The sequence below is a fragment of the Alnus glutinosa genome, chromosome 3 (assembly GCF_958979055.1).
Source record: "Alnus glutinosa chromosome 3, dhAlnGlut1.1, whole genome shotgun sequence".
NCBI classification, from domain to species: domain Eukaryota; kingdom Viridiplantae; phylum Streptophyta; class Magnoliopsida; order Fagales; family Betulaceae; genus Alnus; species Alnus glutinosa.
In genome coordinates, this window is record NC_084888.1 from 25,107,518 (window position 1) to 25,124,533 (window position 17,016).

The window sequence follows — 17,016 nt, forward strand, 5'->3', positions numbered from 1 at the left end:
TCCATATGGATGAAACTGATCAAGAGAAGACTTCGTTCATCACTGACCGAGGGCTCTACTGCTACAAGATGATGCCCTTCGGCTTGAAGAATGCCGGAGCCACCTACTAGAGGTTAGTAAATAAAATGTTTCAAAAACAAATTGGCAGGAATGTTGAAGTTTATGTAGATGATATGCTAGTCAAGAGCATTCAAGCAACCAAGCACATCGCAGATCTTGAATAGACCTTCCACACGTTGCGGAAGCACCAAATGAAGCTTAATCCCACAAAGTGTGCCTTCGGCGTATCATCTGGGAAGTTCTTGGGATTCTTGGTATCATACCGAGGCATTGAGGCGAATCCCGAGAAAGTGAAGGCAATCCTCGAAATGCAACCTCCGAGGACTACCAAATAGCTCCAACAGTTGACAAGGAGAATTGTAGCACTCAATCGATTCATATCTCGATCCACAGACAAGTGTCTACCCATCTTCAAAGTCTTAAGGAAGGCCTTTACATGGAGTGAAGAGTGTGAGGAGGCGTTCGGCAAGTGGAAGGAATACTTGATGAATCCGCCTCTGCTGAGCCGACCCTCGGAAGGGGAAATACTGTACCTGTATCTGGCAGTGTCTCCTTCAGCGGTGAGCTCGGCATTGGTAAGGGAGGAAGCTGGAGTGCAAAGGCCTGTCTACTTCACGAGTAAGGCGCTTCATGGAGCAGAAGAGAGATATCCTCGGATAGAGAAATTGGCTTTTGCACTCGTAGTTTCAGCTCAGAGATTAAGGCCTTATTTCCAAGCTCGTGTGATCCGGGTACTTACCGAGTACCTTTTGAGAAAGATCTTGCAGAAGCCCGATCTCTCGGGAAGGTTAGTTAATTGGGCGATTGAGCTCGGACAGTTTGACATTGAATTTCACCCTCGGACAGCAATAAAGGGACAGGCTTTGGCGGACTTCATAGTAGAACTGTGCAACATTCCAGAGAGTGAAGAACTTCCCAAGGAATCTACTTGGATTGTTTATGTTGATGGTTCCTCAGCCAGAGAAAGGAGCGGAGTCGGAGTCATTTTACTCAACCCCGAGGGACAAGTTTTTCAATTTGTAGTCAAATTGGACTTCGTCACTACCAACAACGAAGCAGAGTATGAGGCCGTTATCGCCGCTTATCCATATCCCAAGAAGTGGGCGCTACCAATGTAGAAATCCGTAGCGATTCTCAAGTAGTTGTTGGCCAAGTCCAGGGACAGTTTGAAACTCAGAAAGTCAGAATGGGCAGGTATCCGGAAAAGGTACGTGAACTCCAATCTTGTTTTGACAGGGTTGTTATCACCAAGATACCAAGAAAAGCGAATATGGTAGCAGATGAGCTCTCGAAATTGGCCTTAAGTAGTGAACAAGAGATTGAAAACTCGGATCAAGAAGTCATTATTCTACCCGAGCTGTCCATTGCCCCGAAATCTGATGTCATGGAATTAGAAGCAGTGCCAACTAAACCCGAATGGGCAGCAGATGTCATTCAGTATCTGAAGAACGGCCTCCTACCCGAGAACAAAGTGATAGCTCGGAGGGTCAAGATACAAGCAGCTCGGTGGAATCCTCTATAAAAGGGGATATTCTGAACCTTTGTTGAAGTGCCTCCTAAAGAATGAAGCGGAGTATGTGATGAGGGAAATCCATGAAGGTATTTGCGGCAACCATTCAGGAGCTAGGATGTTGGCACAAAAAGCAACTCGGGCAGGTTATTATTGGCCTTCGATGAGCAAGAACGCTGCCCAAGTCGTAAAGTATTGCGATAAATGCCAAAGATTTTCCAGGTTCGAAAATTTGCATCCTGAGAAGTTCACCGGCATTACGTCTCTATGGCCTTTTGCAAAATGGGGGGTTGACATCGTCGGGCCAATGCCCCCTGGTAAAGGCAGTAAAATTTTTTTTTCGTGGCCGTCGACTATTTCAACAAATGGGCGGAGGCGGAGGCAATGGCGGTCATAACTACTACAAATGTAATTAGCTTCCTCTGGAGATCCGTGGTATGTCAATTCAGAATGCCACATGCCTTTGTAACCGACAATGGGACATAGTTCGATTCCCAACAGTTCCGAAAGTGGTGCTCTGAGCTCCATATTCGGAACTATTATTCCAGTGTATTGCATCCCAAGGCAAATGGGCAAGTAGAGGCAATGAATAAAACCCTGATGCGAACATTGAAGAAGAAGCTGAAGATGAAGAAATGAGCTTGGGTAGAGTATATCCCCGAAGTGCTCTGGTCATATCGGACAATAGTCAGAACTCCAACCGGAGAGACCCCATTCTCCCTCACTTATGGGACCGAGGCGGTCATTTCGGCAGAAGTTGGGTCTCCAAGTTTTAGAGTAGCATACTACAACCCAGGGGACTATCCACCCGACTTCCTCCCCAAAAAACTCGGTCGAATATTAGAGGAATACCTAAGGGACTATCCACCCGACTTCCTCCCCAAAAAACTCGGTCGAGTATTGGAGGAATACCCAGGGTACTATCTGCCCGACTCCCTTCCCAAAATTACTCGGCCGAGTATGGGGGGATACCCAGGGTACCTGACTAAACACCTAAGTCAAAGATTGTAGCTCAGCAAAAGATATGGATAAAGATAAGGATATAAACCAAGACTCAGGAAAAGCATCTTGGTACAAGATATAAAATCAACAAGTCCAAAACCCTTGGGGGTATAAGTCTCGAGTCAAGTTATAAAGTTTTATTTAAACTCTCGGGGGAAGAGATCAAAAACCCCCAGGGGATACACGTCCTACTAGTTTTAGATCTTCTAGTTAAAAAAAAAAAAAAAAAAAAAAAAAAAAAAAAAAAAAAAAAAAAAATTTATAAGTTGAAACTCCGAGCTCGATCTTGAGTCTCGAAAACCTATTGATTACCCCCGGGGTTTTCATCACTGTCAAATGGACTCGGGGCAGAATCAGTCCAATCAGGAACATTAGGCATGAAAGACGGACCAAACCCAGAGAGCTCCCTCACCGAGTCCTCGGGAACTCTTGCGCGAACATATTGAACTGTGTGAGGGTCGAAGCCGGGGGGAGATTTTAAGACGAGAGCTCGGAAGTTTTCGAACCCCCAGTTAAAGCCCCGACCAAATCCAAAGTCTCGAATATAGGGGACGTAGCTTAACTGCTTCAGAAGTCTTTTGATTCTCTCTTGATTAGCTTCATAACGCCCCCGAATTCTGATCATAAGGTTTTCGGCATGGTCTTGTGCTTTCAAGGCCTTCAACTTTTCGGACTCATGCTTCTCCACCTTGGCGGTGAGCTTTTCCTTCTCTGCCTCCGCAGACGCTGAATTCTTGCACGCCTCGGAGCATTCAGTTGTAGCTGCCCGAAGTCTAACTTCAAGGGCTTCCCGGGCATTAAGCTCGGTTGATAAGCTTGAAACCAACTGCGTGCATTGTTCATTGGCCGCACGAAGTTCCCTCTCAAGTCGAAGTATTGTGGACTTGCCCTCGGAGATGGCTGAATCCTTAGAAGTGATGTCGTTATCTCGGGTCTGAAGAAGAGCCTTCTGATCAGCTACCTCTTGCTCAAGTTCAGAGATTTGGCTTTGCATTCGAGAAGCAGCCAAATCCTTTAAAGCAATTTCCTCACTCCGAGCCTATAGAAGGGCGTTGTTCTCGCTCATTTGTCTCTCGAGCACCAAGATTCGAGCTTGTGCCGCAGTGTTAGAAAAGCTTCTTGTTGAGCCTCATGATTCTTCCCAAAATTCCGCCAAAGCGCGGTCATTTTTATCAAGAGCTAAAAAAAAAAAAAAAAAAAAAAAACTTTTTGATGATGAGGGGTGAGAATTTAAAACACATAGTGCCTTGCGCAATTTTTTTAGGAGAAGTCACCCGAGCTCCACCCAGAAAATCTTCGGGGATCAAATTTTGAACGGCCTCCATCGGGCATCCTCGAAGCCCTCACCCAAGGATCTCGAAAGGCGACCTCGGCCTTGAAGTACTGGGTTCCTCAGTATTAGGAACGTCCTCCTCATGTCTCGAACTTTCTTGAGGGGCTGTTTCGGCCTCAACATCTGGAGGAGCCTCGGACCTTTCAGATTCATCGGCCCCGAAAATCTCTCTGACGATTGGCTCAGGGATAAACCGACAACCCCCCACAGTGCCCTCTTCGGATATTTGCCGAGCCTTTTCGGGGTTTTGCGTTGTGGTACAACTTCTCAAGTTTGTCTCGGTCTCTTCGTTGTGCCCCTCTAGGTACAAACCCGAATCCCTTGGCACTGTGACAGGCGAAGATGAAGATTCTTCCACTGTCAGAGAAACCTCGGGGGTTTCTTCTCTTTCATAGCCTTCCTCGGTTTCAGCAGAAGAGCAGAACTCAGGCTGAAAACCTTCAACTTCGGACGGATTGTATCTCGGTCTACCAAACATTTTTTTAGCTTCAAGTATTATACTTGCCAAACTGTCTCGGGGTCCAAAATTTTTCCTCTGGGCCGTGTGCTTTACGCGATGTGGAGTTTGTTGAGGGCTTGGCTCAGGGGTAGGTCCTTCCCCCTCCTCCGTCCTCGGAGGTATAGGACTTGTTGCTCCAAAAGCCGCTCCCTCTGGCTCATCAAGAGGAATCTCCGAGCCATGGTGCGAAGCCTCGGGGCCTGATTCGTCCCTTAGGCCAAAAGGAGCCGAGCTCCCTTCTCCGTGATGCTGTGGGGCCTCGGGCACGAAACCTCGAAAGCTCAATGAACCTTCCTCTGTATTTGATTCAGGTACGTGCCTCTCTGGAGGAGTTCTCCTTGCACCAGAAGCAGCTAGGGGAATGTTTTTCTTCTTCTTCGAAAGAGCCCCCTCGGGGGTAGAAGCCGCTACTTCGGATGTCCTTTTAACAGCAGGTGGTCGAGGAGCATCATCTTTTCTTCTGGCCACGCCCTTCTTTGTCATCATCTTTTTATTTGACGAAATCTTATACCCGAGAAATTGCCTCAATGTCTCTTCGGTCACAAGTTTGTCGAATTCGATTTCTTCAAACTTCTCGAGTTTCACCCTCACCGCAGACCAGTCACTAATCTTGGTTACATCGTCTCGATCTTGTACTAATGGAAGGGAGCTCGCACCGATCCAAACGCAGCGACTGCCAGGTCTAAGGCATTCTCCGGTTTTCAGGAAGGTTATGGCCTTTGGGGCATTCCCACTCCCCGGACACTCTGAAGAATTGCTACTCCCAATATTTATTATTGGTTAGCCCACTCTTAAGTTTGATGAAGATAGGGGGATGTCGAACAGACAGCTCTATCATCCCTTCTGGAGTCTGCCTCGGCCGATAGATGTGGAAAAATTGAAGGATCTTCATCTCCTTCTTCAGGACCAGCCTCCATAGGATATATGAGGCAAAGAGATACCTCCATGCATTTGGCATTATCTGACTCGGGACAAAGTCCCTGGCAATCTCTGGGAATGGGAGACGAAGTCCCGCCATGAACATCTTCTCAAAAAGGGTGACATCACCACCGTTGATTGTCCGAGTCCCGAGGGTTTGGTAAAACATCCTTACTGTCGGAGGGATGTCGTAGTTCAGGCGTAGGACATCCTCGTGCCTCTCGAGAATGGTTGCTTCCACCCTGCTCTCCAGGGGAGAAAGATCTGTAGAGCCGTCGAATCTCTTGGTCCTTGCTCGTGAAGTTGAGAGAACCTCAGAAGTAGATTTCTTTTTGGCCATCGAAAGGAAAGGAAAGCAAAAAGATCAAGAAGGAATGAAGAAACAGAAGGAATTTGGAGAAGAAAAGCTTGAAGGAATCGGCAGCAATGGAAAGAGTAAACAGGAACAGTAAACTTCAGTATTTATTAAGGGGGTAAAAAGTAAAGAATTAACTGCCCCACACACGTGTCTGAGAAATAAAGGGCGTCATCATTTCAAATCTCTTGAATCGAAAAGGTGGCCTATCAAAAATTCAAAATTCAAATCCGCATTAAAAGTGCAACCTTGAAAATGCAAGTTTGGATTTGAAAGGCCGGCGTCATCATAAACGTGCACAAGCGCGCCATTATGATGGGAAAGGATTGCGACTGTCAGACACAGAATATGGCATTTATGACATGGAAAGCGACAATTTTGAAAGTACAGGTAATTCCTTTTAATTTAAAAATTAAAATAAAAGGAATTAGGGGGAAACTGTTAGGAAAATAGTTAGCTCCGAAGCCACGTGGTCCCGAGTCGGATCGGCCCGATCCAACCCAGTAGGTTCGGCTCAGTCCAAACCATGCCAGATCCCCTCGGTCATATCTCTCGACCATAACTCGTTTATGGGTACCTTGGGATGTTGTAAATCCCTGTTATGGGTAAGTCATCTCGATGCTTGAAACGCTTCGGACTACGGCTTGACCTGATAAACCAAACACCTCGGAGCTCAAGACCCTGCGAAACGCGGAGTATGCCGAGATCTCCTAGTCCGTATGGAGTTAACCTATCTCGGATGTTTCCACCTCGGAGTTATGATCAATCCAAGCGTAGTAAGATTGACCCCTTATCTTCCGCGAGTAAATATCTGTCAACTGTTAAGATTCTGCGTCCAAGATTTGTGGAGGTTCTGTTGAAACACCAAATCCCAAGATTTGGGGAACATATCCGCACCCCGAGTTTAAAGGATAACTGATCCCTCGTAATGTGGAATTCAATTAAAAAAGGGATAGTCCTCCACGATTCAAACCTCTTAAAGATAAGTTTAAATCTGCACGATCTGTGATGCAAAGCTCCAATTCCGGATATAACTCATGGACTCCTATAAGTCTATAAATAAGATGCTTGTAACAGGGAAGAGGTACATTCTCTCTTAGCTTTGAGATTATTAAAAGAGTTCTCCTTGAAAGTCATAAAGTATATACTGACTTAGTCATCGGAGTGGGTGTAGTCGACACCCCCGACAAGTCGTTTGATATTTTTGCAGATCTCAAGGCACTGGCTATAGAAGGAGCGGATTACGTGGCGACACGTCATCATACCCGAAACTGTATCAACAAGTTTGATGTATTACTTTAGCGCACTTGTCATTTATGAAACTATTTCAAAAATGACTGTTAGTTCATGAAGTTTTTTATTTTTTTGTATTTTTTCCTAAAAAATTGTTAAGAGTTTGTATTAAAAATATAGTAGGTAAAATAAATTAAAAAAAAATGTGTTCTTTAATTATTTAAAATAGCTAAATATTGCTTGAAATGCTAATCTAATAGTCCATTAAAGAGTATAAATAACCTGGTTTACCATAAAGTTTTCATCCGGACGTTACAAAAGTTGCTCTGAGAAAACTTTCACATAAGGAAAACCGTTTTTTTTTTTTTTTTTTATTTTTTTTTTTTTTTTTTTTTTTTTTTTTTTTTTTTTTTTTTTAGATAGGAAAACCCTTTTTCTAATACTTCTATCTTACCGTAAATTTTGTCCATGGAATCACTGTCGCGTGAAAAGGCAAACGTTGTTCAAAAAACAAGTCCCCCAAACAGAATCTTATTCCGACAAATCCAAAAGCCAGAGACATTTGTGAGGCTCTGATTTCAACAATAATCTCAAAAACAACAAAAATGAAAAAAAGAAACGAGAAAGAATCCCTTCTTTGATTCCTCATAATTGCCTCAATTCTTAGGGCACATCTTTGGGTAATAATTATTTTTTATTATTTTTTAAAAATATGTTTATGTTAATTTTTAAAATTTAAATTTTATTCAAATTTTATCTTTTTTTTTAAAAAAAAATTTATTTCAAAAATCATTCAAATATAATTCCAAAAAATAAATTCTCCAAAACAAACCCAAGAACTGAATTCCTTAAAATCAAATTCCAAAAAGGTGTTTCTTGAATCCATTTTACCGAAAATCTCAGGAGATGTGGTCAACTATCGGGTTTGCCACCCCTTCTAAATAGTTCTAATGCATTAAAGACAAATAAAAAATTATAAAAATTAAAGCGTAGATGTCGGAGGTTCCTGCCATGACTGCACAGTTCTTATAATTTATTTCCTCATTTTCTAATAGGAATATTGGTAATTAAGGTTTGTTGTAATCGACAGAGTGACTGAGCAGATAAAGCTCAACTGGGTTCTTCCTAGTTTCCTCTACCACCTCAAGTCTATATGTGATTTTGGGTTTTTATTTTATTCGTTTGTATTTTTTTTTTCGGTTGAGATTCCTTTCTATCTAACTGATCCCACAAAAAGGTGACAACTTTTCGTCAGCTTTTGCAACGAGACAATCGTAAGTCAAACAAAGGCACACACAGTACCAGAACTCGCAAAAAAATAAAGAAAAGAAAAGAAAAAAGCTTCGTGTCTTTTAGCAAGCCTTTTGAGTTATTCTACAAGAAGCAACATCATAATAGATAATTGTGGGGTTTGTTGAAGGCGTGGGGAATTTGATCTCTTTTCAACCTCTTGCTTTATTTTACTTTCTCAGAAAGCGTCAAAATTTGGGGGCTTGGGGATTTTGGGATTTCTGGGTGAAGTTTAGAATTTGGCTTTCGGACTTTTAAGAAGGTGGGTCTTATAAAAGCTGCGCATTTTGCTCTAAATTGGATCTCATTTAGAGCGTTGTTGTCGCTTGTGAGAGGAGGGTGAGATGGGTTCGTTTGGAAAGCTTGCAACGAGGGCTTTGGAGACTGATATGCCGGTTATGGTTCAGGTATTCAGGCTAGAACCCAACTGGGTTTTGCTTGATCTCTTTGAATACATTTGTTTTCAGCTTCAATTTGCATTTGGGTTTGTGTACTGTATCGGGTGCGGGAAAAAGTTTTTGTTTTTGGTCGTGAAGAAGTGGGAGGTTCTGGTTTTTGCAGATACAGGAACTGATCCGAGGAGCCAAAAATGCTGTCTCTTTGGCCCAGGTTTGTTTTTCGACTTCCAATGTTATGTTGTTGTAATTTGCTTTGAATAAAGGTGTTGCTGTTATCATTGACGTATTGAGAAATGAGAGGAAAAACAGTTTGTTTAGTCTTCCAATGTGGTATTGTTTCTGTATTGGCTTGGTGTTGAGTTTGATGAGAATGGAGTTACCGAGAAATTTAACCAGTTTTTATTGTTCTCTGAAAATTAGGGGGTGTTTGGTGCAGGTTTTGAAAGGGGTGTTCTTTGTTATGAAAAGTGGAGACTATGGAGAGGACTGGACAAAACTATTTGGCAATGCATATTTAGAAACTGTTTTCCAAGTTGATATAGAAAAATCGACTCTTTCGTGGACTTGAAACTTGAAAGTATATTTTAGTTTTTCTTATGGAATTTCGTGTAAGAAAGTATATAGAAAATGGAATTATCAAGAAAGTTTTTTTCCCTTTTTTGAGGCCTCATATTTTATCACAAGAAAATAGCATTAAGAAAGCAGTTCGTATAGAATGATAAGAAAATTTGGAAACATCCAACTTTATTGGTTTCATTTTTCCTGAACCGAAACAATAAAACAATTAAAGTGATGTTCAATAAAAACAAGTTGTTTAAAGAACAGTCAAAAAATTAGAAAAACAGTTTCCAAATATTCATTAGCGAACAATTTTTCATGCTTTCTCCCCTCCTCTTTTTTTTAAGGAGAACAAACCAAATAGGCTCTAACGATATGCATCCAAATTTGAAGTTCATTTCCCAAACACAGTAGATCTGTTTCTGGACTTGAGAGAAAAAGGCTGGAAATCATGAATAGTGTTTTAAGCCACTTTGTCTGACTGGTTGAACTTGAGGCTTTTTCTTGTACTTTTCATATTTAAGGCCATTTTGGATGCATGTACTTCTATATTTTTCAAATATGAAGCAAACATTAACCAAATTTCTAATTGTTTGATCAATTTTTATGCCAAATTACTAGATTAAGTTTAAGACAGGTTTTTATTTGGGAAGGTACACTTGATTCTGTTGTTTTGAGTATGCATGTAGATTTGTTCATTGGTTGGAGTGTTAGATTTTTCACTATTGTTTAAATTGGAAAAACAGTTTCCAAAAGCACGTTAGAGAACATGTTTTCATGCTTCTACTTCTTTTCTTTAGGGAGACAAGAAAACTGAAAAGGCTCTAACAATGCAAATTCCAGAGTGAAGTCTGTTTCCAAAACTAAAAAAATTGATCTCTTTTGATACTTGGGAGTTGGGAGAAAATACCTACAAGATCAAAGCCATTTGTCTGAATGGTTGAACTTGAGCCACTTTCTCAGAGATTTCATATTTAAGCCTATTTTGGATGCATTGACTTCTATATTTTTCATTTATGAAGAAAACACTCACCAAATTTCTGAATTATTTGATCATTTTTTTCCTACCAAATTACTAGAAATTTTTTAAGATAGGGTTTTCATTTGGGAAATGTACTTTGATTATGAATGCACATTTGTTCATTGTTTGGAGAGGGTAAATTTTTTTACAAAATTATTTTTCATAATATTAGTTTGTCTTCTTGATGGAGCTTATATTATTAATATAGAACTGTAATTTTAGGTGGTTTTTACCCCTTGTTTTATATATAACTTGTTATGCTTTTGGTTGAAATGTGCTCTAGGGGGTAGTTTATTGGCAACCGCCCAAACAGGCATTGGATAAGGTGAAGGAACTTGTATCGGAGCCTTCAATTAGTCGTTATGGTGCTGATGAAGGTATCCCTGAACTCAGAGAGGCATTGGTAAAAAAGGTATCTATCTTAAAGAGTTATTCATGACTATACAAGACTTGACATTTCAGCTGACTTTCTCTCTTCTTGTCCCAAATTCTGCTGCCCAACTTCTCAGGATTGAAATATCTATATTCTATAGTCACTGTTGTCTCAAGCACCCTTGTCAATCATTCAACTTATGGCATTTTTTTTTTTTTTTTTTTTGATAAATAACTTATGGCATTTCTCCCTTCTGAAATTTGTAATCTGCAAAAGAAATCGGATGTTGACCAATATGACTATCCCACTGAAAGTTGAAAGTTAATTCTTTTACCTTGGTTTCACAGCTTTGCCAGGAAAATAAACTGTACAAATCTTCAGTGATGGTTACTGCAGGTGCAAATCAGGTAGTCAAGAATCCTTTCTATAATATTGTTTTCTCAATTTTCTTAAAAGGTATGTTTAGAAAATAATACTTATCTGGGTTTTGGAATATGTCGAAGTTAAGTTGGAGAGCCAAGTTATTCTACGTTGTTTTATTATCCAGCTGGTGGGATAAGGGTAAGGGAGTCCACTTGCTGCAACCTGATGCCTAATTGCACATAAATGCAAGCCTTCTTTTGGTACCTTGTGGTTGCTAGTTACATGTGGTTTATTCTTCAGTGTATTAGGTGCTCCACTTGCTTGATTATTGACAATCTCATTTGTCAATATCACAATCTTTGCTTGTAACTTTTACATAATTGAGTATGTCCTCCTTCTAAGTCTAATAGTGTTTGATTAGTTGATGACAAAATTTCTACATATTATAAAAGGTGGTAGGATAGAATAGTTGTATTTGCCCCTCTAAAGATACAAGTTAAGAATTTTTTCTCAACAAAAAGTGTAATGCATGCGTGTTTTTTCACCTTGAATGCTATGTTATCATGGTAGATTTGGTCTATTTAGCAATTTTCCGATTAAATATTGAACTTCAGTTATGTTAGAAGTGATGGTTCTTTATTGCCTTTAACATAATTTTTCAGTTTTATACATTCAGGAATTAGGAATAGTATGAGTAACAAGTTTCATGTCACTCACTTTACTGGCTTGAAACAGATAATGTGATTTTTTCAACAGTTCCATAGGACTCATATAGTGAAATCTGAAGCAATTTTCTACTCTTGCAATGCAGGCATTTGTAAATCTTGTTCTTACATTGTGTGATGCTGGGGATTCCGTAGTGATGTTTGCCCCATACTACTTCAATGCCTACATGTCCTTCCAGATGACTGGCATCACTAATATACTGGTGGGTCCTGGTAACCCCAAGACGCTTCATCCAGATGCAGGTGAGAAGCTTCATGACCTGCTCATTTACATGAGACCTCTACTATAGTGATATCTGGACAGGGGAGCCGAAGCCCGCCATGGCCCTGCCCAAGCCCCCCCTAAAAGAATCTACTATAGTCCAAAAAAAATACATGGACTTTTTAAGCCCAAGTCCAAGCTACCCCCCCAAAAAAATTATTTAGAAAAGGTCTCACAATATAATTCTTGAAATTAAAAAAGTTTATGGATTTTTTAAGCTCAAACTCAAAAGCTCCTAGGATAGCTACCAATGTCTAAAAAAAAAGAAACCATACGATGGCCCAGCCCCTGAAGAAATAAATTATATAGAATAGCTTCTCTAAACATGACATGACACGCACTCGCGCTTTTTTGCCTGCCCATTACCGTTCATCAGAGCTTCCTTCATTACCTCTTCGGCAATTTGACTATTTCTTTTCTTTTCAGTTTTTTTCTCTTCATGCTACCACTTTCTTCATTTTCTTTCTTTTTCTATGCAAAGAAAGAAAGAAAAAGCCTAAAAGATACATATTACAAAGGACTAAAGCTTCAAGGAGACTTGGTATTCAATAAATCCTCTTCCTCTTATAGTTCTAATCTTCTTCTTCGTCTCTTAGCTAATATCATTGTATTGTGTTATTTTGGCCAGGTTATAGATAGAGTAACTTTTTTAGCTATTAACCACACAGGCACACTTGACAGATATCACAAAACTTGCTAAATTGTTGTGCTGCTTAGGTGTTTTATTGTTTTGGTGTAGGCATGTAATTAAGTGAAAGCAAATGTTAAGTCCCAGTCATGAATTTAATTTATTATTATTATTTTGTGGGCAACATGATGTTAATTTTTTTTTCTGAGAACGTTATGTTGATTGTTGATGCAATCGTTTTGTTGTTTCTCCTTTTCTTTGTCCGGTTCGTGTTCAATTGTTTGTCAAAAAAAAAAAATTAATCTTTATTTTTTCCCCCCTTTAACTTGTGCACAACATTCGGTCAACCTACAGAAAAGAATAAATAAGATAAAACAAATTATTCAAAAAAAAAATTATTTTATTAATTTGACCCCTCCTAGAGGAAAATCTTCTCTTCCACCTTTATCAGAAAGGGCAATTTGGGTATTTAAGGTCTTTAATAATTGTGATTGATAAAGCAGAATCAAGTGTATATTTCTTTATTTTCCATTGCCATTATGTGACAGACAAAGTTAGAGACTGTTGGTAGTTTGTTCCGATGTCTGGTGACCCAATGAGATTTACTAATGGGTTTGTTTGCTTTGACTTTGTGGGTTTGGTTGGTGCGAAGTTGGTGGTTTGGCTGTGGAGGATGAGTTTGGCTATTGTTTTACTAGCCATGATTTTTTTGGGTTTAGATTAATCAGAATTCTCAATCCTGACCACAACAACAAGCCTTGAGAATGTTTGATTAACTTTGAGCTAGGGGTGTTCGTTCTAGCCCGGGTAAAGGCAAAATGACTATTGATGTAATGTAGTCTAGGGTGTTTTTGGCGGGTTTAGGCTTTGGGCTTTGGGTCTTGGTTTCTCGGCTGTTTGTGCGTTTTGTGGGTTTTCTCTTTTGTTTGTTTTTTTGCTTGCTTGTGCTTGGTTTCCTTTGTATACTTTCGGTATGCTTAGGGGCGCCTTACACTTTTTAATATATTTATCTTCTTACCTATAAAAAAAAAAATTTAAAAAAAAATTTTTAAAAAAAAAAAAAAAACAGACCTTTAGAATGATGGGATTTTAAACCCCCTACAATAATTCCATGTTTTTCAGAAGCTCTGAGAATTTCCAAATCCTTAAAGACACCCTTGAAGTAGCTAGTGGCTCTTATAAGGTGCTTTTGTAGTCACCATATTGGCGTACTTGTAATATATAATAACTAAAAAGCTATGAGAAGACACCCCAGATTAAAGTGCTTCACTTTATTGAAAACTATTCTGATGGTGTCATTCAGGATATACTTGCATTTCTTCCTGATTCTCGCCTTCTTTTACTAAACCACCATTTTGAATAAGTTATGCTACTGTTTTGAGTATAATTTTCTTCTTAGAAATGTTGGCTAATTCTGGTTAGCTTTGCATCATTCATGATTATGTTTAATTGTTACACTTCATTGCTTCTGGAGAACTATAGCGTAAAACAATGCAATATCTTACTTTAAAAAGAAGAATATTGGAGAAATGATGAGTATTTAACATAATGCTCGTGACAATATGGTTTTTACCCACCATTATTTCCTTTTTTAGATTATTTATCTGACATATACTGATTTTCAGACTGGTTAGAAAAGACATTGTCGGAAACTAAACCAGCCCCAAAGCTTGTTACTGTTGTTAATCCTGGCAATCCAACTGGGACTTACATTCCAGAGCCTCTTCTTAAGGTCTCTCTCTCTCTCTCTCTCTGTTATTTTGTGCCTATATATATGCACTAGTTTTCATGCATATGCATGTGTTCCTTTTGAGACAAATGTTGCATTGAATGGAGTTGATCAAAGCTTCAGAACGAACCTTTTTTCACATTTGGTTTCTCTTGAATCTTCTAACTATGTGCTCTCTCATTTTTATATAGAGGATTTCAGATCTCTGCAGAGATGCTGGATGTTGGCTTGTTGTAGATAATACATATGAGTAAGTCTGGTCATTTTTTTGTTTCTTAACTAGATATGTCAATTATAACAATAATTTCTCATTTAAATCGTTCTTTTCCTCCCCCCCCCCCCCCCCTCCCCTAAAAGTTGTTATAGTAGATGTAAACATTTTTATGATACATCATACATGCATGGATTATTTGGATAGAATTGGATCCGTGAAAGAAGGGTTCGAGCTAGGATATTCCACAAGTAAGACAACAATGGTTATTGATAATTTAAAGTCTGTATAAGATGTATAAGATTATGTAATACACATGCATACCCAATATATATAGGGATGTATTTGTGTGCACGCTATATATTTACATGTATACATTATAGTTCAAGTTCACCTAGCTTATTTGCATTATCTAATGCATTCAATTTCCGGTCCGTGTTGTCCATCAAATACCACAGAGAACACATGTTCACGCTCATGGAGCATATAATAAAATTGTCTCTATGGATTTCTGTTGTTTCACAGGTACTTCATGTATGATGGTTTAAAACACTCGTGTCTGGAGGGAGATCACATAGTCAACATATTTTCCTTCTCGAAAGCATATGGGATGATGGGATGGCGGGTTGGATATGTAAGGAGCACTTAGATCTCTCATGTTCATTGTTGTATAGGGAAGAAATATGAAACTCTTAGAACTCAATTGTGCAGTTGTTATGCTAAAACATAGAGGTAGTAGTTAATTCTTTCAAAATATTCCTCCGGCAACATGTTCTTCATGTTCAAACAAAAGCCCCAAATACCTTCATTCTTCTTTATGTATTATGATTCTACTACTTTGCCTGAAACTGTTGATTGAAAAATGCCATATTTTTTATTGTCAAAAGTCTCTAATGCTTGTCTAAGCTAATTATTGAATGCACACAGATTGCATATCCTACGGAAGTAGAGGGCTTTGCAGCTCAACTCCTGAAAGTTCAAGACAACATTCCCATCTGTGCTTCAATAATTTCACAACATCTTGCCCTTTACTCCTTGGAATTGGGACCTGAGTGGGTAACTGAGAGAGTTAAAGATCTTGTCAAGAACAGGGAAATTGTTTTAGAAGCACTCTCTCCCCTCGGAAAAGATGGCGTGAGAGGCGGAGAAGGTGCTATATACCTGTGGGCGAAACTTCCTGACAAATATGTTGAGGACTTCAAAGTTGTTCGCTGGCTTGCCCATAGGCATGGGGTGGTTGTGATCCCGGGAAGTTCATGTGGGTGTCCAGGGAACGTTAGGATCTCCTTTGGAGGCTTGGTAGAGAGTGATTGTAAAGCTGCTGCAGAGAGGCTGAGGAGAGGGTTGGAAGAATTGGTCAAAGATGGAATGGTGGAGTAACCAATATTTTTAAGGTTAATTCGAAACATTGAAATTTGAAGTACATTTGCATTTGAATAATTGGAGACATTATGAATTATTAAATCAGTATTTTCTGGTTTTGTATATTCAAAATGGTATTTCCATGCATGCATGTACGTTTATACAACTATGTTTAATATATGCAAAATGGTTCCTAAGTTTCATGCATTCATCGCAACTGTTGTTCTATTTCACCTTAAATATTGTCATTTAAGGTGGCGTCCTGACACATAATGTAATGCAACGGGACATTGATTAACTGATAGGGGTATCAACGAATAGAGTTATTAGTGAACATACTCGGGCTCAACTCGATTAAACAAGGCTTGTGCTTGATTTGATTATCATTGGGCCGTTCATGAAAACTATGTTTGATTATTAAAGGATATATACTCGTATAAACTCGGTTTAATTCGGTTGATGTTCATGAACAAAGCGAAAGTAAGACTCGACTCACTATTTAGGGCTCGACTTTTATATATTTATTAATTTATATATATAGTACATTATTTATTGTTATTAAGAAACAATAATTATTCATATAATATAATAGGATCATATGATCATATAATAATCTAAAATTGTGTCATATAATCATTATATCATATAAATATAATCATGTGATCTAAGTATTATCATTAGATGCTTAGGAATCGTTAAATCACATGATTCAAGATCCAGGATCTAAGATTTAACATCATATGAATTTTTGGATCATATGGTCTAAGTATATTATCATTAGATACTTAGGAATTATGATAACTAGCTCGTTTGCTATGCGCTGGTTTCTTCCTTATAATTCAGTTTCATAAAATAATAATAATAATAATAATAAAAAAAAAAAAAAAAAAAAAAAAAAGGGAAGAAGAGAAGCATAGAAAATATAGGTAAAAAATGAAAACTGAAAAACACTAATATAATATAATAGGGACAAAAATGTCTTATAAACTGGTTTATAGGAAATTTTCTACAACTCACATTTAAAAAAGACATGTATCCTTTAAACATGTGAGAAACACATGTTTTTTTATCAATGCTATTAAAAAAGCATTTACGAAGTACATGCTATTTAAATAACATATGCTTCTCACATTTCAAATGACATATGTCAATCTTATATGTGGATTATAAGAAATTTTCTACAAAC

The 17,016-nt window shown here is 38.7% G+C and overlaps 1 protein-coding gene across 1 annotated transcript; it reads left to right on the top strand.

The window, feature by feature from the left end:
* The first annotated feature begins 8,020 nt into the window (after nucleotides 1-8,020).
* On the top strand, nucleotides 8,021-15,977 carry LOC133863612 (aromatic aminotransferase ISS1). Its single transcript, XM_062299643.1, has 9 exons — nucleotides 8,021-8,607; nucleotides 8,762-8,809; nucleotides 10,461-10,589; nucleotides 10,898-10,957; nucleotides 11,725-11,881; nucleotides 14,154-14,260; nucleotides 14,449-14,507; nucleotides 14,994-15,102; nucleotides 15,396-15,977. The coding sequence occupies exons 1-9, from the start codon at nucleotides 8,545-8,547 to the stop codon at nucleotides 15,846-15,848; spliced, it is 1,185 nt and encodes a 394-aa protein (XP_062155627.1). The 5' UTR covers nucleotides 8,021-8,544; the 3' UTR covers nucleotides 15,849-15,977.
* The last annotated feature ends 1,039 nt before the right edge of the window (nucleotides 15,978-17,016 follow it).